We start from the raw sequence: 23,656 nt of genomic DNA on the forward strand, positions 1-23,656 counted from the left end.
GACTTAAATGTAAAACCCAAAACCATAAAATTCCTAGGAGAAAACATAGGCATTCAACACTTTGACGTAGCTCTTAACGATATATATTTTTTGAATATGTCTTCTTGTGTAAGGGAAACAAGAGAAAAAATAAACAAAAGGGACTGCATCAAACTAAAAAGTTTTTGCACAGTGAAGAAAAATATCAACAAAATGAAAAGACAACCTAGAATAGGAGAAGATATTTGCCAAGGATACATTCAATAAGGGATTAATATGCAAAATATATCAAGAACTCATACAACTTAACACCAAAAAGAACAGACAATCCAATTTAAAAATGGGCAGAGGACCTGAATAGACATTTCTCCAAAGAGGACATACAGATGGCAGTAGACATATGAAAAAATGCTCAACATCACTAATCATCAGGGAAAAGCAAATTAAAACCAAAATGAGATGTCACCTCACAGCTCTCAGAATGGCTATCATCAATAAATAACAAACAACATGTTGTCAAGGACATGAAGAAAAGGCAACCCTAATGCACTGTTGGTGGGATTGTAAATTGGTGCAGCCACTATAGAAAACAGTATAGAGGTTCCTCAAAAAATTAAAAATAGAACTGCTATATGATCCGGCAATTCCACTCCTGGGTATTTATCTGAAGAAATCCAAAACACTAATTTGAAAAAAAAATATGCACCCCTATGTTCATTGCAGCATTATTTACAATAGCAAAGACATGGAAGCAACCTAAGTGTCCATTGGTAGAGGAATAGATAAAGAAGAGATGGTGCATATACAATGGAATATTATTCGGCCATAAGAAAAAGAATGAAATCTTACCATTTGTGACAATATGGATGGACCTAGAGGCTATTATGCTAAGTGAAATAAGTCAGACAGAGAAAGTCAAATACCATATGATTTCACTTATATATGGAATCTGAAAAACAAAATAGAAACAAACTAATAGATACAGAGGACAAACTGAGAATTGCCAAATGAGAGAAGAGTTGGGGGGCTGGGTGAAAAAGGTGAAGGGATGAAGAAGTACAAATAGACAATTATAAAAAAATAGTCATGGGGACACCAAGTACAGCATAAGGAATATAGTCAATAATAGTGTGATAATTATGTATGGTGTCAGATTGGTAGTAAACTTACTGGGGTGATCACTTTGGTAGGGGTATAAATTTCTCATCACTAGGTTGTACACCTGAATCTAATATAATATTGTATGTCTACTGTAATTGACAAGTAAATTTAAAAAAAGAATCATCTTCTAAAAAGAGATTATTTTCAGAGTAATGTGCAATAAAGCAACCCCTATACTTAAATGATAGTGTTATTTTTCAATCAGTTATTTTGTCCATCCATTTATTCTACAAACATATATGAAGTGCCTAGTTCTTAAGGGAATGCCAATGATATTTTATGTTTAATGTTGTAACTCCAAATTCACTATGAGAAATTGTAAGTATAGCACCCTTCCTCTTTATATAGAGCTTATGTTTCATATAATGCTCTCATATAACTCTGTTATATACTTAATCTATAACTTTTTGTTATTTATTTATTTATTTATTTATTTATTTTTACCTGAAATTAGTCTGATTTCTTCTTTTTAAAACAGGATGGGAAAGTGTTCACATTTGGAGATAATAGCTATGGACAGCTGGGACACAGCCCCACTTCTGAGAAGAGAGTTCCACAACATGTGGAAAGAATTGAAGGCCTAGTTTCGCAGATAGATTGTGGAAGGTAATAGGCATTTTTTTTTTTTTAGCATGAGTGGAAAAGTGTTATATTTTATTACTTAGAAATGACTCATGACAAAGACTACTACTATGTTAATAATATATTCAATTTGAAAAAAAAAAAAAATGACTCAAGTGGGATGTTATGAAATCTTAAAACCCTAAAATATGTGATATCCTTTTCATAGATCATCTTTCTTTCTGAAAATTTACTTATTTCAAATATAGTTTAATTTTACCATTTTTTTCTTCTTTACCCTTGGCATTTCATTTATTTCATAAGAATTTAGTGGGAGTTTACTGTGTTAGACCACCTAACTAGGTGCTGGAAGGTGTGGGACTGGGTTTGTAACAAAAATAGTGGTGCTTGTCCACTTGAGTTGATAAAACAAAATTAAAGTAATTTCATGCTCATGCATGTAGAAGATGATGTATATTTGCATATATATTCAGAGTTTTGCATAATCTAAATATGAGGACACTTTGAGTATTGTCTACTTAATTCATAAAAAAAAACACAAACCCAAACACTTGCATTTAAAACGCAAATGATAGAAACCATAGTAAGACCTAACAATAATATCGTATATTTACGGTTAGAAATAAGTTAATATTCACCTACCATTTATTTTAACCTCATCATTTGGTATCTTCTAACCCTGACATTGTAATAAGGGATCTGTGTACTTAGTATAAGATAAATCCGTTATTTTGTGTTAGGAGACATCATCTTTCTCAAAACCATGAGTATCTTGGTCTTCATTATATTCATTCTCTCTCCTGTAGTTTTCACACCCTTGCATATGTCTACACCACTGGTCAGGTGGTGTCTTTTGGTCGTGGACCAAGCTGCACAAGCACCCCAACTCATCCAGAAGCCCAGACAGAGAACTTTGACATTAGCTGCCTGATTTCTGCTAATGGTATGAGTGATCCACTAATTCATGATTTTTCTGTTAATTGATGTTACTGGAGGACAAATATTATTCATCTTCCTCTCAAAGAAGTGTGTGGTACTGTGGTTTGTCTACTATGATTTTTCATTTGTACAATATGCATTTTTTCTTATGCAATGATTCCTGGAGTATTTGGTAATCTTTTCTAAAGATTAAGATAATACAAAAGAAGTTGCCAAAGCATCAGAGCAATACACTTTTATATATTTAATCAAACCTTTTCTAAAGCACATCAGCCTGACAAAAGTACATGAAAAATTAAATTTTCGGCTAAGTGAATATATGACATGAAACCTGATCAGAATTAGTATTTTCTTCTGTGGTAGTCAAAATCCATTTAGAAGAATATAAATTTTCTATAAATAAGTAAATTTACCTTGGTAATACATCAGATTTTTTATGTCTTTTTAAAAGAAGAGTTTTAGGTTTATAACAAAAGATTTATTTTTTACTTATAAAAACAATAAACATGAATTTCTGACTTCTTTTAGACCTTGAGGGTGTTCAAGTCAAACACATTTTTGCTGGAATGTATGCCAACTTTGTGACAACTTATCAGGTATCTACTTATACTTTCTTTTTTTTCTAAAACTAATTTTTTTCCTCTAGATTTCAGAGCAGTATTTGAAATATTGTATCATTTGCATCTATTCAAATTCTTACTAAAATTATAAGATTCTCTCTTAGAATGCTCTTTAAAAAATATTATGTAATTCTCACTTCCTCATTTGGCTTCCTAACAGATGAGGACCCATATTCATTGGTTTTCCACTAACTTTTTTTTTTATTAAGAATACTAATGATGATAATAAAGCACTCATGACTAAAGTTAATTGTAGTCATCATGCATTAAGCCCTAAACCGAGCACTCTGAATGTGTCAACACGTTTAATCCTCATATTAATTCCAGTTGGTATTATGGTATTTCCCTCTCTTTTACATATGGAAAAACTGAGGCTCTGAGAGGTGGACTCACCCAAAGTTGCGATGCTTAGAAATGGCAGAACTGGGTTCAAATCCAGACAATCCAGCCTCAAAGCTTAACCAATTGCCCACCATGCTAATGCCTTCCCTATTGTTAACTGAGAGGATTTTATTATATGTCCCGGTGACTTCTGAAATGTTTGTGTGGAGACAAAAGCACACATATTTTCCTAGTTCATACTTTTTTCTATTATCAAGAATGTTTTAAATTTGACATCCATAGAGACTTTTACTATATCCCCTAGGACAGTAAATGGTCAGAGGCCAAGGTTTGTGCTGCTGGGATAGTCAGGAAATTGTACTTGGTTGCTCTGTCATAGCCATTCAATCAGCCAGTCCACAAACGCCTCCTGTCTCAGGCTTTGCTCTTAGTGCTTGGGATAAAAGTAAACAATAAAAGGATCCTATTGCTTGTATTCTATAAGGTTGCCTCCATTCATGGCATTTGGATTCTACTGGGAAGGATAGACAATAAACATATAAATGCAGAATAAGATTGTGTTAGAGAGTGACAAGTGCTCTGAAGAAAATAAAACAGGTCATTTGAGACTGATGAGGTAGGCTTCTTTAGAAATGTCAGTCAGGAAAAGCCTTGCAGAGGCTGTGACATTTGAGCAGAGATCTTTGCCATGCTTAGATCCAGAGAAAGAGCATTTCGGGTAGAGGCAATGACACGTAGAAAGCCCTGGTGCAAGAATATGTTTAGCCTGTGTGAGGGACAGAAAGAAAGCCAGCCAGTCAGACAGAGCTTGGTAGGAAAGAATGAAGAGTTCTATGAGATGGAGTCAGGTATGTAAGGTGGGCTAAGTTATGTGAGATGGAGTCAGTTTGAAATGGCCTTGAAGAGGAGATCCAGAGTCTTAGTTGGATGTCTGAATCAGGGAGGATGTCAGCACCAGAATATAAACATGGTAGTTATCAAACTCTAGATAGTATTTAAAGCCAGGGACCTGGATGAAGGTCACCTAGAGAGAAAGTAAAAATGAGAAAAAGAAAGGAGGCAAAATCCAGCCTTGAGGGACTTCTCCATTTAGAGGTCAGGCAGTGAGGAGGAGCCATAAGAGACTGAGAAAGACCAGTTTCTGAGGTAGGGGAAAACCAGGGGAGGGTGGCTCATCAAGCCAAGAAAAAAAAGTATTTCTATAAAGAGGAAGTGGCCAATCCTGTCACATCCTGCTGAGAGGTCAAATAAGATGAGCACAGAGTTTGTTTTTGTTTCGTTAAGATTGAGTCATCTCAGGGGAGAATGGATGAAACCTGACTGAGTGGGGCAGGCGCGTGGGGGTGGGGGGAAGGGGGGGGCAGGAAGACAGAGAATAGGAGGGGAACAAGTAGAAACAATGGCTGTGCCAACTCGGAGATGTTTTGTTGTGAAGGGGAGAACAGGGGGAGGGTTTTGTTATTGTTTAGAGAGGGGATATTAAGGTATGTTTCTGTGCCTGTGAGAATGAGGAAAGTGATGAATCATGAGAGTGAATAATTGTCATAACTGCAGAGGAACATTCGCGTTGTGGTGGCTGCTACTGCTGTCTAGTGGGTAGAGGCCAGGGATGCTGCTGAACATCCTACAATACACAAAGTGGCCCCTCACAACAAAGAATGATCTGACCCAAAACATCAATAGCGTCCGTTTAGAAACCCTGACCAGGGGCATGACTGGCTGAGGTGGAGCAGAGGAAAAGATTGGAGATGTGATCAAGAATTGAGAGATCAAGGTGGGAGCTAAATTGTGTTGATCAGTTCTGAATTTGCCAGGAATGGCAGGAAGAATGATGATGGGCATGTGATGCTGAGGAAGAGTATCGATGATTGAAGGGTAGCGACTAGGACATTGGGAGGTGATTGTAAAAGAAGGGGAGGCAGATGATACAGTCTAACGTCATGCCCTTCAGAGGAAGTGGAATTATGAAGAAGCAGAAGAAATGGTATGTAGGGAGCATCTTCTTGGCCTGATGTTCCTGAGACGTGGGAGGAAAAAAAAAAGCTTCTTCATGATTGAACTACAGGGGACACCCAGGACTCAGATCAAGAAGCTGGAGGGAACTTTAGGAGTCATGGTTACACATCTTTATCAAGAGGTCTTTATTTAAGCATTAAACAAAAAATAATGCACAATTTCCTGACCCATTACAAGTTCAGTGGAGGCAGAGGTATAATATGGAGCAGAGCACTAATGTTTTTGGAAGACTCTGTTAAAGACAGATTTTTTTTCCCAGTGATTTCTGACACCTCTGGCTGAGCCATTTAGTTTCAAGTATTGTACAGAACCATGGTTCTCAAAGTGTGGTCCCCAAACCAGCAGCATCAGCGTCACCTGGGAATTTGCTAGATGCAAATTCTTGAGATACACCCCTGACCTATTGAATCAGAAACTGTGGGGATCGGCTGAGCAATCTATGCTTTAACGAGATCACCAGGTGATTCTGTTGCACAATGAAGTTTGAAATCCACTTACATAAATGTAAAAATCTGTGGCTGCTTAAAGAGGAGAAAGAAACTAGTATTTATTAAGCACCTACTATAATCTAAAGGCTTTGCATACATAATATCACTTAATCTTAACAAGATCCCAGGGAGGTAGGTATTGGGTATTGTTATCTCATTTATTTTTTATTGTGGTAAAATATATATTATATATATATATATATTATATATATTTATATATATAAACAAAATTTGCCACTTTAACCAATTTTAAGTGAACAATTCAGTGGCACTAAATGCATTCACAATGTTGTTGAATGCAACCATCACCACTATTCATCTCCAAAACCTTCTCATCACCCCAAACAGAAACTGTGGAAACATTAAATAATGGGCTCTCCCCTTATCCCCATCCCCAGGTAACCTCTAATCTACTTTCTGTCTATAAATTTTCCTACTTCATATAAATGGAATCATACAGTATTTGTCCTTTTGTGTCTGGCATTTATTTCACTTAGCATAATGTTTTCAAAGTTCGTCCATGTTGTAGCATGTGCCAGAATTTCCTTCCTTTTCATGACCGAATAATACTCCATTGTATGTATACACCACATTCATCTGTTGATGCTGTGGATGGACATGGGTTGTTTCCATCTTTTGGCTACTGTGAATAATGCTGCAGTAAATATTGGCCTACATGTATCTGTTTGAGTTCCTGTTTTTAGTACTTTTGTGTTATCCCATTTTTTTAAATGATGAAACTAAGGCTCAGACCAAGTGGCCAATGCTAGAATTGGAACAACCAGGCCATTTTGATGCCATAGCTCCTCACACCAAATCCCACGGTCTGAGAGGACTGGTCCTACCTACCACCTGTACCACAAACTTGACTGAGTTATCTGTTACTCAGCGTCTCTGTGTGTGTGTTACTGATCGTTCTTTTTTCTTCTTCTTCTTGAAAGCATACTAGTTCCACAGATGTTTCCAAGAAAACTTTGCCAGAAATAAGACGAATTAACCAGTCCCTGACAGAAAAATGGATGACAGTGGCAAGTGGAAGAACCAAACGTGAAGAGGCTGAGAGGTGGCTCTGTCTGCTAATCATAAAGCACTCTTACTTGATTCTGAAGCCATGGTCGTTTTATCCCAGACATAAGAAAAGAGGGTTTGGCTTTGTTGTGAAGGCATTTGTGTTTTACCCATGATTCTCTTCTGCCACCCCTAATTTGAAGGAGCCATTGACTTATTCATTCATTCATCATTGATTTAACAAGAGTTATATTGAGGATGTACAACATCCCAGGCACCTTGATAGGTGAGGGAGATGTAGGAGTGAATCAGAAACACATTCTGACTCACAAAGCCTTCACTCAGGTGGACTGTTTTTATATCTTCATAGTTTATTTTCTGGAGCTCCATAAGTTTCTGTTTTCAGAAGTATGGATTTTATTTAAATCTAAATGACTTGATCAAATCAACTGTGAAAGGTGTTGGTAAGATTTAGCAATGACATGCACAAAGTATAACGAGCATTTAGAGGACTCTTAGAAGAGTGTTTTCATTAATAATGATTCCACATCATCACTTAGATATTCAGACATGAGATAAAAGGAGGCATGCTTTACAGTATGTTATAACTTAACCCTTATTACTTTTGCAGGGAAATTGAAGTGATATTTTCATCTCCTGCTTGTCTGACTGCAAGTTTTTTAAAGAAAAGGTAATATTGACTTTCACTTAAAACTGGGGAATTTTTAAAATGAAATCTTTCGAGTCGGTCATTTTAATTTGTGAATTTTGTTATCTACGAACCAAAAGTTCAACATAGAAAACTTCATGGGTTGTTATAGAATCCTTCTATTTTGTAAAGTAATTTTCTGTTAGACTACTATTAAGCTGTAATTCCTAATTCACATTGTTTAGTTCCTCTGCCCTGCCCTCCTCTGTTATGTGATTGAAGAAGTGGTGTTTTTTCAGGATCTTTGTATAGGAGTGATTAGTTCATTCTAATGTCACTTTAGTACTTAGAGGACAAGGCTTTACTTTGCAGTTCTTACTATGGTGGGATCAATAAGGAAAATTGATCTATTTATTTTATCTTTAACTACTCTCACTATTACAGAAGAAAATCTAACTTCTTTCTGATTTGTTTTGACACTTGATCTGATCCAGAAGTTTAAACAATTCCTTTGCGAAATGCTCGACATTTGGTCTTCTATTTCTCCCTCTTCTTCCCCATGCTAGCCAATACTGTGCCTAAGAATTGTTAAAAGGTAAACTGAGGCATATTAAAAATTTTAAGAGTTTATTTTAATAGCAAATATCAATTGGAATGGGACAGTGCCAAACCGGAAGTGGTAAGGAACATTCTGCCGACAGGAGCCAGGGGAAAGACTTGAGTAGAAAAAGTGCAGAAACAAAGAAAGAAAATTATTTGATTGGTTATATAAAGCCTAGTTAGCTGTTTGTGACTGGCTGTCCTTAGGTTTTTATTTCATAACTTTGAGGCATTTACAAGTTTAGATTTTTGGTTTGATTACGTAGGCTGCCACGGCGTAAGAGCCACCACAATCTAGTGGCCTCATTTTTTTTTTTATTAGTGTCAGGTGCCCAAGACAAAGTAATACTTAGACGTTTATCATTTATATCCCTCACACTGTGTGAACCCCCCTCCCCCCATCCACCATCACCCTGACATCGCACAGAGCCATTACATTTCCATAATGGCCTCATTTTTTAATTTAACAGTATACAAAGGCGGAGAAGGGGGGATAGCAGCATGAAAGGGCCATTAGGCTGCCCTCTGCCTTGTCTGGAAGCCGGTGCCCTGCTGGTCTATGGGCAGCTAATGTAACTGATTCCAGTCCTTCCCTGGGTCAGGTCCGGTTCTGTCTCCTTGAGTTGGCCTCAAGCTGGCTCACTGGTTCAGTAGATAGTTATACACATATTGGACTCCCTCCTGGCCACTAGGTGGTGCTCGCTTAACCCCTGTTGCCGCTATTCCTTAACGCCTGCCCAACCCACAGTTTTTCGCGTTGGTTCTTAACCCAGTTGCATTCTCAGCCACTCCAACAATTTCACCTAGGAATCAGAGAAGCCCAGGGAAGTTAACTGTCATGGCTCCCCACGGGCAACTCATGAGGCAGTATCCTTCTGGAGGCCACAAAAGCATCCCTGTTTATCTCTACATATCCTGGGCAAAGGTGGGAGAAGAGAAATGGGGACACTGCTTCCTTCTGCTTTCTCTCCCATTTGCTTTCTTTCTTCATGCCTTCCTTCCAGGCTGGAAGTGAGGGACTCTATTGTACAATGTATCCGCTTTCTTCCCTACTCTAGCCTCTTTCTACACTAAGAATATTATCTTTTAAAGTGGAACAGTATGCAGGAGTGATGAACCTCAAGATTTGGTCTTAAGATGCCAAAGGCTGCAAAGGAGAATATATTTTAAGGGGAAATTTACAATATTTTGATTTGGTACTTGTATGATACTTTAGCCCTGGTGTTACTATTGATCAGTGAATCCAGTGAGCATAAAATACTTATTGATAAAACATTATAAAGACAATTTGTTTAGCAGAATGTAGGCTCCTCAAATATCACCAATACAATCCAGGGAGGTGCGACATCTAGGTTTGATGTGTTTCCAAGGGGAAGGCTGGGCTGGAATTTATTAAGAATTGGCAGTTTCATTTAAGGCAGGTTTTTCAACATGGGAGGGGGAGGCTGGGGGCTTAATTAGGATTGGGAAAAGATACGAGGATCCTGGATGGATGGAAACACAGTGAGGCAAGGATTTTGAGGTCAGAGATTCAATGAATTTTAGGGCATAAATTATCTGTGATGCTTTGCATTGAAGAGTTAATGGGTCTTTTCAAGAAGTTCCTGTAATGAACAATCAAGCCCTGTGCCTGGGCAAGTGTCTCTGGGAAAAGCAAAGACATGTTAATACACCAGTGGAATCCCAAAGTAATGTAAATGTAGATTGTACGGAATGTGGGGTGGGGTAAGTAGTTTCAGTTCTCAGTGAGCAGGCTGAGTGTGGGAGTAAATGGTTTCTGTGCTCAGACTTAGCATATAAAACTTTGCCATAACTGCAGCCCAACCTTGTAGCTACTCTAGAGACAGTCAATTGTGACCTCTTTTAGTAGAACATAAATTTTATAAGTGTTTTCTGTACCAAGTAAATTGATTATTTTGAAAGGAGGCAAGCTTTAAGAAAAAAGTTTATATCTGATATGTAATAAAATAAAGCTGCATAATGATACGAAGTTTAGAAATATTCCTTTCCATCTGTTTCTGTGTGTTTTTTTTTTGTGTGTGTGTGTGTGGTTTTTTTTGTTGTTGTTTGTTTGTTTGCATTTCTTGTATCCAAAGAGAGCATGGAGAAACTAATTCCATTGATGTGGACTTACAAATGGCAAGAGATACCTTCGAGAAGTTAACAAAAAAGGAATGGATTTCTTACACGGTAATAGTCAATATTTTCTTGAGAAGTAGACAGTAGAATTTCCTTACAGGAACCAATATGGTTGCACTTTAATTTTGTTGGGAGCTGAGTGAGGGGTCACTGTGAGAAAGAAGGAGGCTAGTAGTGCTCAATGTGAGGTTGCTATTAGGTTGGTGCAAAAATAATTGTGGTGTAAAAAGTTAAATTTAATTGCAAAAACCACAATTACTTTTGTACCAATCTAATATATTCCAGACACAGTATTAGGTGTTGGCTTTTCTTTTTGAATGCTTAAATGTACAGTAGATGACAATGTTTTAATTTTCAATATGAGAAAACCAGTGCTTGAGAGGTGAGTAATCTCTAGCCTGAATATGAAAAGACCATTAATTTGGGAAGCAGAATAACCTTATCCTGGACTAGGAGACCAAAAAAACCAGTCTATTTTGAAATGAATCTCAAATCTAGTTGAGCTGACTCTGCTACTGATTCATCCTTATTCTCTTTGGGATACATTTTCTTTACCTATAAGTTGAGTTCATCTTTAAGATCTATTCCAATTTCATATTTTGTGATTCTTGGTTGGGTTGGAAGGAAAACTTTTCCTCTACCAACTTAGGTTCACGTATTTGGGGGCCTGCAAATTGACAATAGACAGATTAACAGGAGCACAGAAAACAAGTTTTATTTCCATACATGCGAGAACATTCTGATAAAAAGGCTCCCCAGACAGCTAGGGATGAGGGTTTATAGACCAACTTGTGACAGCTTGTGATAGTGTTTGTTTACGTACTTTCTCATCCAAGTACAAGTGGTGCTTGCCTACCCTCTCAAGAAGGGATTTATGGCTGCTTCGCTATTGAAAGCCTTTAGTCAGATAAGGGAAGCTCTGAAGGCTTTTCTCTGCATTAGCTGTAGCTGATGTCTTCAGTTGAAAGTCATCTTTATACTATTTAGGGTCCCTACATTTGGACGGGAAAGGGGGAGAGTGTTCCTTAATATGCAGTAGATACTATATTTTTATTTCCAAGATGAAGAAGAATACTAGATGTTATCCAGTATATTTTAAAAAGAAGTTATTTAGGTGATATGGAAGATAACTTGGGGTGCTATTCCTAGTGTGAGTACCAAGGAACATTAGTTTCACAGAATGCTGCGTAAAGAAGGGTTCTTAGTGAAACAACCTGGGAAAAACTGCATACAGGTATGGAGTCATGCATGTTAGTAAATCAAAGAGTCTTTGATGTCATACACCCAAAAAAATCTAGCTTTTTTTGACTCTATTTTTCTCAAAGTTACTTGATTTTCTGATACTATTTTCCCATATACACTTAACCAGCATTCCACAGAAATCAAGTTCTGGACTTCTAAGAAAACAAATTGTAAGAACATTAATGTAATAATAATTAATAATAATAATAATATATAGTAATTGACAGTTTGTTGTTGCATATATCATCTTACTTAACCCTTATGTAGAGGGTTAAGTATAGTGACATGCATAGTTAAGAGTATCTAAGATCTATTATAGTTAAGAGTATCTAAGATCTATTACATAGAATAAACAATGCTACCTGTTGTAACAACTTCTAAATCTCAGTGGCTTAACACAATGAAGATTTCTTTCCCACATCATAGTCCAGTAAAGGTTGGAGATAGGAGGCCCCTGCAGGGAAGGAAAAAAATTATTTTTCCTCTACCCATCTTAGTTTCATTGGCTGCATCCCTGCAAATTAGACTAAGAAAAAGACAGGTTAACACGAGAAAAACAAACAAGTTTATTCACTTGGCATCCTTCATATACACTCAGTGATGAGTAATTTAAAGGGGTGGTTAGAACTTGGGCTTATATAGCATCTTAGTAAAGTACAATACTAAGTACTTTGTACTTTGTACAAAGTAAAGGACTTTGAGCTTCTAGGAGTACCAAATTGTGGGAAGACAAATATATGGGGGAAATTAGTGGTAGATAAGGGCTAGTTAGTAAGGTTTGTTTGTGTAGACTCTTTCTCAGTGCCAGCTCATCTCTGCTGATAAGACTTATCCCCTTCCTGGTACAGGAAGTTGGGGGCAGGAAGACACCTTCACAAAAGGAATTTATATTCTATGTTCAGGTAGATAGAGGGAAGCCAGAGAGCTTATTCTGTTCTGTGTCTGGTTTTTCTTACTTGCCTTTAGCTCGCAATGGCATAGTCTACCATTCCCACTTTTGCACAGGTTCATTCAGGAGTGACTCAGGCTCCATGTTTCTAGCGTTCTAGGCTCTGGGGCCATTAAATCCTCTAGTAGATCTTTTGTGTGTGGTTGGCAGATTAGGAAAGAGAATATGTGTAAGGTCACATGTAAGGTTTTAGGGAGGCCATGCCTGGAACTGCCATATGTCACTTTCACTCATACTTGTTAGCTAGAACTCAAGTCACATGGCCCTCCCTAACTGCAGGGGAGACTGGGAAATACCATCTTTCTCTGAACCCACGACGAAGCTGAAACAGGATTGGGAAGGTGACCATATGGCATTTTCTCTGCCATGGTAGATTTTAAGTCAGATGGATGTGGGTATGGATCCCTGATCTGTGGCTTTCTAACTAAGCAGCCTCCATAATTCACTCAGTACATATATGCACATGTGATTCACTTTTATGTCCTCATGCACCCTAATGTAAAACAGGCGGGTAACTCTCACATACCACTTCAGGGGTATTTGGGATGCAAGGAGTGGTGGAGTTTGAACAGTAGGTTTCAGGAAAACTAAGTGATTATTCCAACTGGAAAGTGGTGGAATGAAACCTCTGGCACCACACCTTATCCAGGGCCTTTCTCTGATCCTGTTTCAATTGCAGATAACTGAATATCTCAGGAATAAGCTGCTCAAAGCTCTTCCATGTTGTTCTCCACACCAAGAAGCATTATCCGTTTTCCTTCTGCTCCCACAATGTCCTGTAATGCATGTTCCTAAGAACTGGAGGGATCTGGTGATTCCATTTGCAGAGGCTGTTTATAAAATGAGTGACCGATCTTTAGGACTACTGAGTAAGTTCGAATATTTTTATCTGTCACTTTATCTGTACTGTCAATAGAGAGTCACTGCCTGAAGGAGAATTGTAGCAAATTTTGTATAGAAGATTTCAAAAGACACAAATGTTTGAGTACATGATATGTGAATTATTGAAAAGATTAACGTAAAGCTATTATAATCGCTACTGTTAGCATACAAAGCATGTATAATTCTTAAACTTAGACATGGCTTTGACATCTGAGTGTAATAACAATAGAGGATCCAGTCAAGATAAATCCACACTTTAAAACTTTTTGTTTATGTTGTTTTAAAACTTGAGACATTTTAACCAGAGGTGATGAAAATTAAGCTATGTGTTCTTGTTGTTTATTTTATTCACTACTCTAGGGTGTCCTTTTACAATTTTAATCTAATGGTTAAGCTCCAAAGCTTAAAAGACACAAAGGATATATACAGTGAAATATAAGCCACCCAGTTCTCCCCTCCCAGAAAGCAGTTACAGAATGTAATTTCTTGTGTAACCTTTGAAAGATATTACACACACACACACACACACACACACACACACACACAGAGAAATGTATTTTTTTCATTCACATTCTTTGGCAACTTGCTTTTTCCCGCTTAACAGTATATCACGGAGATCGTTCTGTTGATAGACTTATAGAGCTGCCTTATTCTATTTAATGGATGAATAGTATTCTTTTGAAAGGATAATACTGTGAATACTTGTTTCTAAAGTTTTGCTATTACAGCAGTGCTAACATGCATTTCTTTGTACATATTACAGAAAACAAAATCATTGGGTCCAATTGTGTATGCATTTTAAATTTTGAGAGATTTTTGCCAAGTGACCCTCAATGGAAGTTTGGGCCACCATGGTCCCCAACTGTAAGTGGCCACCATTCAAATTGTAGTCTAAATTGCACCCTTGGAGTTGGACAACACGGCAGCCCTCACAGAAGATGTAGCTCTCAGTTTACACGTCATCAACAAATATGAGAGCATCAGCCCATGCACTTTTCTACAGTGTTGTCAAACTTTGGTCTTTCCCATTCTGCAAAAAAGATTCTCTTAATTTTAATTTTTCTCATTCTGAAAGAGATTGCTGGTTGTCCTATATCACAGTTGCATTTGTGTATCATATTCTGGGAATTATCCGTTCTTCCCTTTTTCCGACTTGTTGTTAGTATTTTTCTTTTTTATTCAGGAGGTTTTAAACTATGTAGGCAGCTAATCCTTTATCAATAATATGAGTTCCAAATTTTTTCCTTAGGTTATTAAAATTTTCTTTTGCTTTGTGGTATTTTTGCCACAATTATTTTGCATAATTATTTTTAAACATTTTTATAAAGCCAAGTAAATTAACATTTTCCTTTACGGTTTCTGAGTTTGGGTCATACTTCAAAGCGATCACATCACTTTGAAACTAAAACAAAAAAATGTTCCCCCTGCTCCTATAAGAATTTTCATTGTTTCATTTTTATGTTTAAATCTTTGATCCATATGGAGTTTATCTCTACTAAATTTTTCTTCTGGATCAGTTTTCACTTGTCCCCAGATATTTAGTGAATGATCTGTTTCATTCCCACTAATATGCAATGCCACCTTTATCATATACTAAAGTCTCACATGTAATTAGATTTGTTTAGGGAATTTCTGCTATATTGATCTGCTTTTCAGGCATTTGGGTCATACTATTTTAATTACATTAGCATGATAATATATTTTAACATTTGATAGGTTTGTTTTCTGAGAATTGTCCTTTAAAGGTATAATAATCCAGGTTAACTGTTACCTCAGTAATATTAAAATATTGTCATTGAGGTAATTTAAAAAAAAATCCATATATACCAGATATTCATAAACTAGGAAGACATAGATAATATTATTTTTTACAGATTGAAAATGTCCTTGATGACATTATATGTGTATATGTGTATGTGTTTTCACCTATGTATGTTTTCAGACTTTATAAACACCCTATAGAACTTTTAGTTTAAAAATCATGAAATCAAGCAATCAAGCATAACTATGAACTATCAACACATTTCTTCAGAATCCTGAATTTGAGCTTTTAATTCCAATGATACTTAATCAAATAAAAAAAATTTTTTTTCTGTGGGTAATAAATGTTGCCCAGGATATGCTTAGAAAAGGTATTTTATGGGTTATGCCATCAGAAATGGAAAATATTATCTATTTCTCATACGGTGTTTTCCCGAAAATAAGACCTAACCAGAAAATAAGCCCTAGCATGATTTTTTAAATAAGACATCCCCTGAAAATAAGCCCTACCATGTTTCCCTGAAAATAAGACCAGGTCTGATATTAAGTTTTGCTCCAAAAGACGCATTAGGGCTTATTTTCAGGGGATGTGTTATTAAAAATCATGCTCGGGCTTATGTTCTGGTTAGGTCTTATTTTGGGGGAAACATGTTATTAAAGAACGCAGTAGAAATTGAGGGAGTTTTTTTGAGGGGAGTGGGTATATATTTATCATGGCGGGTTTTACACTACTCAGAGCAGTGCTGGGCATCTTTGCAAGAATCTTCTCTCAACACACTGGTCCAGATGCTTAAAATTGCCATCGTTGGTCAAGTGTCTTTTTGGACTGAAACTGAGCAGAGTATCTACAATGTTAAAGCTCTTCTAAGAATGATGAAAGAAGTGCACAAGGTAAGGGTTCATGTAAAGAAATGTATATACCATTTTACTAAATCAAGATCCCTTAGGTCTCAGCCAACTGGAGTCTTGTTTTGTTATGTTTTTCACAACAGAAAGAATATTTTATTCAGCTCTTACTAACTCAAACTTTTGCTTGTTTTGATAACTGGATAGACTCTAGAAGAATATATTACATATTATATGTAATGTATTGAATGGAAAATACTCAAAGATGAGCATGATTCAACATTTTCATTAGAGTACACAGCGTGATCTAGAAGTAACCTACGGTTAGGCTACTAATAAACTTGAATATTGGGGGATAGGGAGGAGCCAGAGCATTTTAAATAAAAGAACAGAATTGAGTTGGTATTGTTCAATTTAAAATTTAGCTAAAATAAGATGCTTTTACAAAGATAAATTGCTAAATGGCAATCAAAGCAAATTTCACCACAAAATATTCATCTCCATAGGAGAAACTATTACATACAAAAGTTAGTGCTTTTCAGAAGTACTAATATAGTAGTGATATTTCTAAAGTAGTATATTTCTTTTTTCTCCAACTTTATTGAGACATAATTGACATAAAACACTGTATAAGTTTAAGATGTGTAGTGTGTTGATTTGATATACATATATCACAAAATGATTACCACCATAGCTTAGCTAACCACTCCATCTCACATAGCTACCATTTCTTTATTGTGTTGATAACACTTAAGGTGTATCTACATGCTCAGCAACTTTCAAGTAGGTAGTACAGTATTGTCAATTGTAATTACTATGCTGCACATTAAATCCCCAGAATTTATGCATTTTATAACTGAAACTTTATACCCTTTGACCAACATCTCCTCATTTTCTTCACCCCGAAGCACCTGACAACCATCATTCTACTTTGTTTCTATGAGTTCAGATTTTTTAGATTCCACATATGTATAAGTGAATTCATACAGTATTTGTTTTTCTGTCTGCCTTATCTCACTAGCATGATGTCCTCAAGCTTTGTCCATGTTGTCGCAAATGTAAAGATTTCCTTCTTTCTCATGGCTGAATAAATATTCTGGTGTTTATATATAGTATACCACATCTCCACATCTTTATCCATTCATCCATCCATGGAAGCTTAGGTTGTTTCCCTGTCTTGGCTATTGTAAATAATGATACAATGAACATGGGGATGCATATATCTCTTTGAGATGGTGATTTCATTTCCTTTGGATATATTCCCAGGAGTGGGGTTGCTGCTTCATATGGTTAGTTCCTTTTTAAATTTTTTGAGGAAACTCCATGCTGTTTCCTTAGTGGCTGCACCATTTACATTCCCACTAATAGTGTACAAGGGATCCCTTTTCTCTACCTCCTTACCAACATTTGTTATCTCTTGTCATTTTGATGATAGCCATTCTAACAGATATGACATAGTATCTCCTTGTGCTTTTGGTTTGCATTTCCCTGATGATTAGTGATGTTGAACATCTTTTCATGTACGTGTTGCCCATCTATATGTCTTCTTTGGAAAAATATCTATTTAGTTATTCTGCCCATTTTATAATCAGGTTGTTTTTTTGCTCAGTTGTATAAAGTCTGTGTGTATTTTGGATAGTAATCCCTTAGCTACATGATTTGCAGATATTTTTTTCCATTCCATAGGTTGCCTCTTCATTTTCTTGTCTGTTTCTTTTTCTGTACAGAAGCTTTTTAGTTCGATGTAGTCCATTTATTTAGTTTTGCTTCTGTTGCTTGTGCTTTTGGTGTCATATCCAAAAAAAAAATCATTGCCAAGACCAATGTCAAGGAGCTTTTCCCTATGTTTTCTTCTAGAAGTTTTATAGTTTTAGGTCTTACAGTTAGGTCTTTAATCCATTTTGAGTTAATTTTTCTGAGTGGTGTAAGATAGGGATTCAATTTCATTCTTCTGCGTGTGGTTATCCAGTTGTCCCAGGTACATTTATTGAAGAGACTATCCTCTCTCCATTGAGTAGTCTTGGCTCCCTTATCAAATATGCAAAGGCTTATTTCTGGGCTTTTGGTTCTGTTGCATTTGTCTATGTGTCTATTTTTGTACCAGTACCATGCTGTTTTGATTACTATTGCTTTGTAGTATAGTTGTAAATCACGAAGCATGATACCTCTAGCATTGTTCTTCTTTCTCAGGACTAATTTGACTATTCAGGGTCTTTTGTGGTTTCATACAAATTTTAGGATTGATTTTTTATATTTATGTGAAAAATGCCATTGGAATTTTTAGAGGGATTGCATTGAATCTATAGATGGCTTTAGGTAGAATGGACAGCTTTAACAATATTAATTCTCCTAATCCATGAACACAGGATAGCTTTCCATTTATTTGTATGTCCTTCAATTTCTTTCATCAGAATCTTACAGTTTTCAGTATACAGATCTTTCATGTCCTTTGTTAAATTTATTCCTAAGTATATCATTGTTTTTGATTCTATTGTGATGGAGTCTTAAAAAGACAAATGTGAATCATATGGAATCAAATATTTTTTAAAATAATGTATAAAAGGGAAATGTTTGGCACAAAATAATTGGAGATGTAAAAAATGAGAAACTTTATGAGGACTTAAGATGTTTTGTAATGGAGTTCTCTCATTAAGATAAAGTACTCATCACAATCTGTAGTGTTATCCCATTTTCATTCCTGATATTGGGTATTTGCCTTTTTTTTTTTTCTGGTTCGGTCTTACCAGGAAGCTGTTTATTATTTATTCATTAAAAAAATTATTTTAAGAACCAACCTTTTTATTTGTTGATCATGTCTCCTGTGTATCTGGTTTTCATCTCCTGAATTTATGTTCTTAGATTCTGCATTCTGCCTTCTGGATTAATTTGATTTGTTGGAGGCTTATTTAGATTTTCTAGCATGTGTCCTCTAAAAAGCCTTCTTGAATTCCTTAAGACCTTCTTCATTCAGAAACTATATCCTAGATGCCTGATTACTTGTTTTTACCTACTAGACTATGGGTCATGGGTTGGCAATTTATATCCATGGACAGCCTCCTGTTTTCATAAAGTTTTTTTAGAATACATCCATACTCATTTTCATATTGAGTATGATCATTTTGTGCTATAAAATGGCAGGGTTGAATAGTTGCTCCGGAGACTGTATGGTCCCAATTTCAAAATATTTACTATCTGGATTTAAGGAAGAGTTTGCTGACTACTATACTAGACAGTAACTTATGTTCAAGCCAGGACAATTTTTAGCTTATGTTTTGTCCCATGCCTGACAAATAGTGTATGCTAAATTAGTACTCGTTAATTAATGGAGAAAGGTCTGAATCTGTCAAAAATACCATGGATTTTTAGGGTGCTTTTATTCTCAAGATTTAGAAACTGTTTCCAGTAAACCTGTGCCCTAAGAATAGGTTTATCAATCTCCACTACCAACATCTTATATCTTATACAATATTTATGAAAATTGGAGAGATTATAAGTAAAAAAATGAAAGTTTTATAGAACTCTCCTTCATTATTGACTAATGAATTGGGTTTTTAGAGTTCTATCCTGATTTTCTATATAATAGCCACGTATATATAATAGATTAAATCATTTATTGATAGAAAATGATATTCACAGATGATATTCCCTTTAAGGTAAACAAAGCTAACTGTCAACTACCAGAAAATGCCTTCAACATAAATGAACTTCCTGATTTGTTGCACATCTGTGTGGAAAGGATAAGAATGATCAATAGGGACAATAACCTGGTAAGAGTGACATTTTTACTTCTGAAAATTTTCATACTTTAAAGGGGACCACATAGAGTAGCTATACAGGTGTCTCTTTGATAAATCAATATTTGAAAACTTCTTTATTGCAATACTGAATTTGCTAAATTAGATGATCATTGAAAACTTAAACAGCTTTCACAAAACAATGCATTTTCTTAGAAATTTGTTTCTAAGTAATTTGGATTCATACAGAGGGACATAATTTCAGGTGATGAGGTAAAGGAATGAAGTTTTTCTTTTAATTATCAAATCTGTTATCTCTCTTTCTTTTTTTAGGTACTCACGGAAAAGAGAGTCTGGGAGTTTCTTGTTATTTTCAGGGATTTTCCATTTGTCTTTAATTTGCTACACAAAATTAAATTATGGAAATATTTCCATATGAAAATGTTGGTATGTATGCCTTACTTTTAAAAAATTATGTAAAATTTCAGACATATACAAAGTAGAAATAGTGGTGTAATGAACCCCATCACAAAGTTTCAGCAGTCATCAACATTCTGCCACACTTTCATCTAACACTTTTGTTGTTTTTGTAGTTGTTAAACTATTTTTGCTGAAGTATTTTGAAGCAAATCCCAGGCTCACTTTCTTTTCACCTCTCCATACTTCAGTGCTTTATTTCTGGTTGTCTCGCTTTTATTTATGCTGGGATTCATCATTGGGCTCAAATGGTAACCACACCATTCTTCCATTGTAATGTTTCCCAGCAACCTTTTATTTAATAATTCCATCCATTGTTTTGAAGTTTGCAAAAGACGATATTTTTAATCATTCCTTCCAAAGTTATGAACTGAATCCTGTAAAGAATTTTTCCTCATCAATCAGGGCCATTTGGTTACCCTGGAAAATCATTCAGATAGCATGGTAGAATGATGCTTAATTCTTTTTCTTTAATTATTAAATATTCTGTACATAGAGGTTGGACCAATTTATATTACTATCAAAAATGTATGATATGCCTCTTTTATACACTCTCACCAATGTAGTGTTACCAAGCTTTGTGATCCTTTCCAATTCAATGGTTTAACCATGATATTTCAGTTTAATTTTAATTTACATTTTTCATTATTATATTAGGTTGGTGCAAAAGTAATTGTAGTTTTTGCGATTATTTTTAATCTTTTAAACTGCAGTTACTTTTGCACCAACCTAATATGATGCCTGAGTCCTCACTTTCTTTAGATAATATCCATTATTTTCCTACTATGAGCAATACTGAAATGATTAAGTAACTGCTCTTTCTCTATCCAGTTTTAGTTACTACACTATGTTCTTAGTTGTTAGTCTTTGGGTTTTTATATCTGCTTCAGAGTCTTGGAGTTTGATTGGTAAGCCCCAGCTGATATTCTTTTATTCCCAGATAATGCCTATGAGTCAATCAGTGAATTTATTCTGTTTTCTATTTACTCTCTCCCTTCTGTTCTTTTTCTGGTAGTTGTATTAGTCCCACGTAACACTTACATGCTATTTTGTCTCTCTTACCATCATCAGCCTTAGTTCTCAGTTATGCTCATCCTGCCCCCAGACATTATGTTAAAGATTTTCCAAACTTTTTTGATTGCTGAGGCTTGTTTTCTAGGCCATTCCTCAGGAAAGGTGTGTTATCTATTTATCTATGATATTCATACTTTAAAGACTCAGGGGAATCAGAAACATACCCCTTGCTTTTACTAATAATTCAAAGAATAGGCCATCTAGGTGAAACATGGAGAAGTCTGGGACGTCACATGAACAAAAGGAATCATTTCAGTTATAAAACATTTCCTTTTTATACTCTATTAATTATATAGTTTACATGACATTTTCCAATGAACCATGCCTGATAAATCCGTAAATTCTGTGTTTATTTATAACAAACAATCTAGATGGACAAGGTACATCCTGCTAAAAACATCCCATTCAGGACTCTCCCTCTAGTTTTTGTTATTAGTGTCTGTCATCAGATTTGACTTGGTAATCTCTTTTGTTTCCCAGCCACCTCTTTTTTTTTTTTTTTTTTTTTAATTTTCCTAACATCCCTCGTAATGGGAGAAAATAGATTAAGTCTTTCCTTCCCAAACCTAATTTCCCCTTAGGTTTCCTTTAAGCAAGTCCTTTTCTCTATGGTATTTTCTTCTATAGCAATGTTCTGTCTAACCTGTCTCTTCTGTTAGTGAGGGTGGAGGGGATAGTGACCCCAGGCACGTTGTATATCATGAAGGATTGGGAAATGTTGGACGACTAGAAACCTCTTAGTTGTAGTTGTCATGGATGAAGTTAGAAAACAGACTCCAGAATCCTGTTCTCCAAAGGAATGATAATGGACATAGTCAAAATTGTAAGCTCTTGGGGCTGGCCCAGTGGCTCAGGTGGTTAGAGCGCCGTGCTCCTAAGGCTGAGGTCGCTGTTCGATTCCCACATGGGCCAGTGAGCTGCGCCCTCTACAGCTAAGACTGTGAACAACAGCTCTTCCTGGACCTGGGCTGCCGTGAGTGGCCGGCGGCCAGCGAGAGCTGCCGTGAGCTGCTGACCTACCAACCGACTGCCTCAGCCAGGGGTAGCGCAAGCCTTGTGATACCAGCATGGGCCAGGGAGCTGTGTCCTATACAACTAGACTGAGAAACAACGGATTGAACTGGAGTGTGGGGGGGAGGTGGAAAAAGGAGGAAAAAAAATTGTAAGCTCCAAACAGGATTACCACTTCAAATATGTAAATGTATAAATGGGAAACAATACATGGAGAATGGGAGTAGAGAAACTGGAAAATAAGATATGATGCAGGTTTCTAGTCCAGTTCTTGGTTAGGTGAGAGAAGGGTAGGCTTACAGCAGGCCACATACACCTCGCCCTGCACACCTCGCCCTGCTGTAGTCAGTGGAGGATATTGCTGGCCACTCCCTGGTCACTCCCTGTCACTCAGAGCCATGGGACATGTTTCTTAGCAGTCATTATTGCTGACGTGTCCCAGAGCTGCAGACACCTGGGCCCCAGGAAGAGATGATCCACCAGCAAGAAGGATAAGAAATGGTGCTTGTTCCATCTCCCTACAAATGTGACGCTTCTTTACAACAAATATCTGAAGGAAAGCCAGAAGAATCTAATGGAATCCCATATCATTTCCCAGTACATAGTGGTGGCAGAGATCTGGGACACGGCTTTCCCAAGTCCAGAACCACATGCTCACTTCTCTGAGATGCTTGTAGAGTGCGAATGTGGACAACCACACCCAGCCTGGAAACCTGGAATAGGATAGGTATTGTCCACCTGTCTTTATTGTGAGACAGGCCCCAAGAGGGCTGTATTGGTTTATTAGTTCTAAATACTAATTTATTGTCCTTGAAATACAGCAGAAACCCTAGAGGAGTGTCAAAGGTCAAAGCAATACTAGATTTCTAATCCACGGGAGTTCAGCAGAAACAAGACTAGGGGACTCATGTGGTGAGGAGATTTTGAGAATTCAGAAAAGCTTAACGGAAGTACGATGTGGGGTGACAGAACAATGGTAGGTACAAAATGAGGCCACCAGTGGCTTCTTTTTAGGGAGCTCCCATGCACATTCAGTGGATAGATCATAGTTATTTGAAAGAGAAGAAGGGGTCTTCTCTGAGCAAGTCTTTCCTCTAGTCTTTTTCCTACATCTAATATTATTCCTGAGCTCCTAAATTGTTCCTATATTCTTGGGG

General features: G+C 36.4%; 1 protein-coding gene across 1 annotated transcript in view; it reads left to right on the forward strand.

The window, feature by feature from the left end:
• The window catches only part of HERC6 (HECT and RLD domain containing E3 ubiquitin protein ligase family member 6), a 48,151-nt gene that overhangs the window by 12,780 nt on the left and 11,715 nt on the right, over positions 1-23,656 (forward strand). The window contains exons 6-15 of the mRNA XM_033106604.1: positions 1,619-1,746; positions 2,529-2,665; positions 3,190-3,257; positions 7,069-7,190; positions 7,767-7,826; positions 10,481-10,574; positions 13,394-13,583; positions 16,094-16,248; positions 19,857-19,970; positions 20,271-20,384. Of these exons, the coding sequence (XP_032962495.1) occupies positions 1,619-1,746; positions 2,529-2,665; positions 3,190-3,257; positions 7,069-7,190; positions 7,767-7,826; positions 10,481-10,574; positions 13,394-13,583; positions 16,094-16,248; positions 19,857-19,970; positions 20,271-20,384 (1,182 nt within the window). The remainder of the gene's footprint in view (positions 1-1,618; positions 1,747-2,528; positions 2,666-3,189; positions 3,258-7,068; positions 7,191-7,766; positions 7,827-10,480; positions 10,575-13,393; positions 13,584-16,093; positions 16,249-19,856; positions 19,971-20,270; positions 20,385-23,656) is intronic.

This window comes from Rhinolophus ferrumequinum, chromosome 5, assembly GCF_004115265.2.
Source record: "Rhinolophus ferrumequinum isolate MPI-CBG mRhiFer1 chromosome 5, mRhiFer1_v1.p, whole genome shotgun sequence".
Taxonomy (NCBI): Eukaryota; Metazoa; Chordata; class Mammalia; order Chiroptera; family Rhinolophidae; genus Rhinolophus; species Rhinolophus ferrumequinum.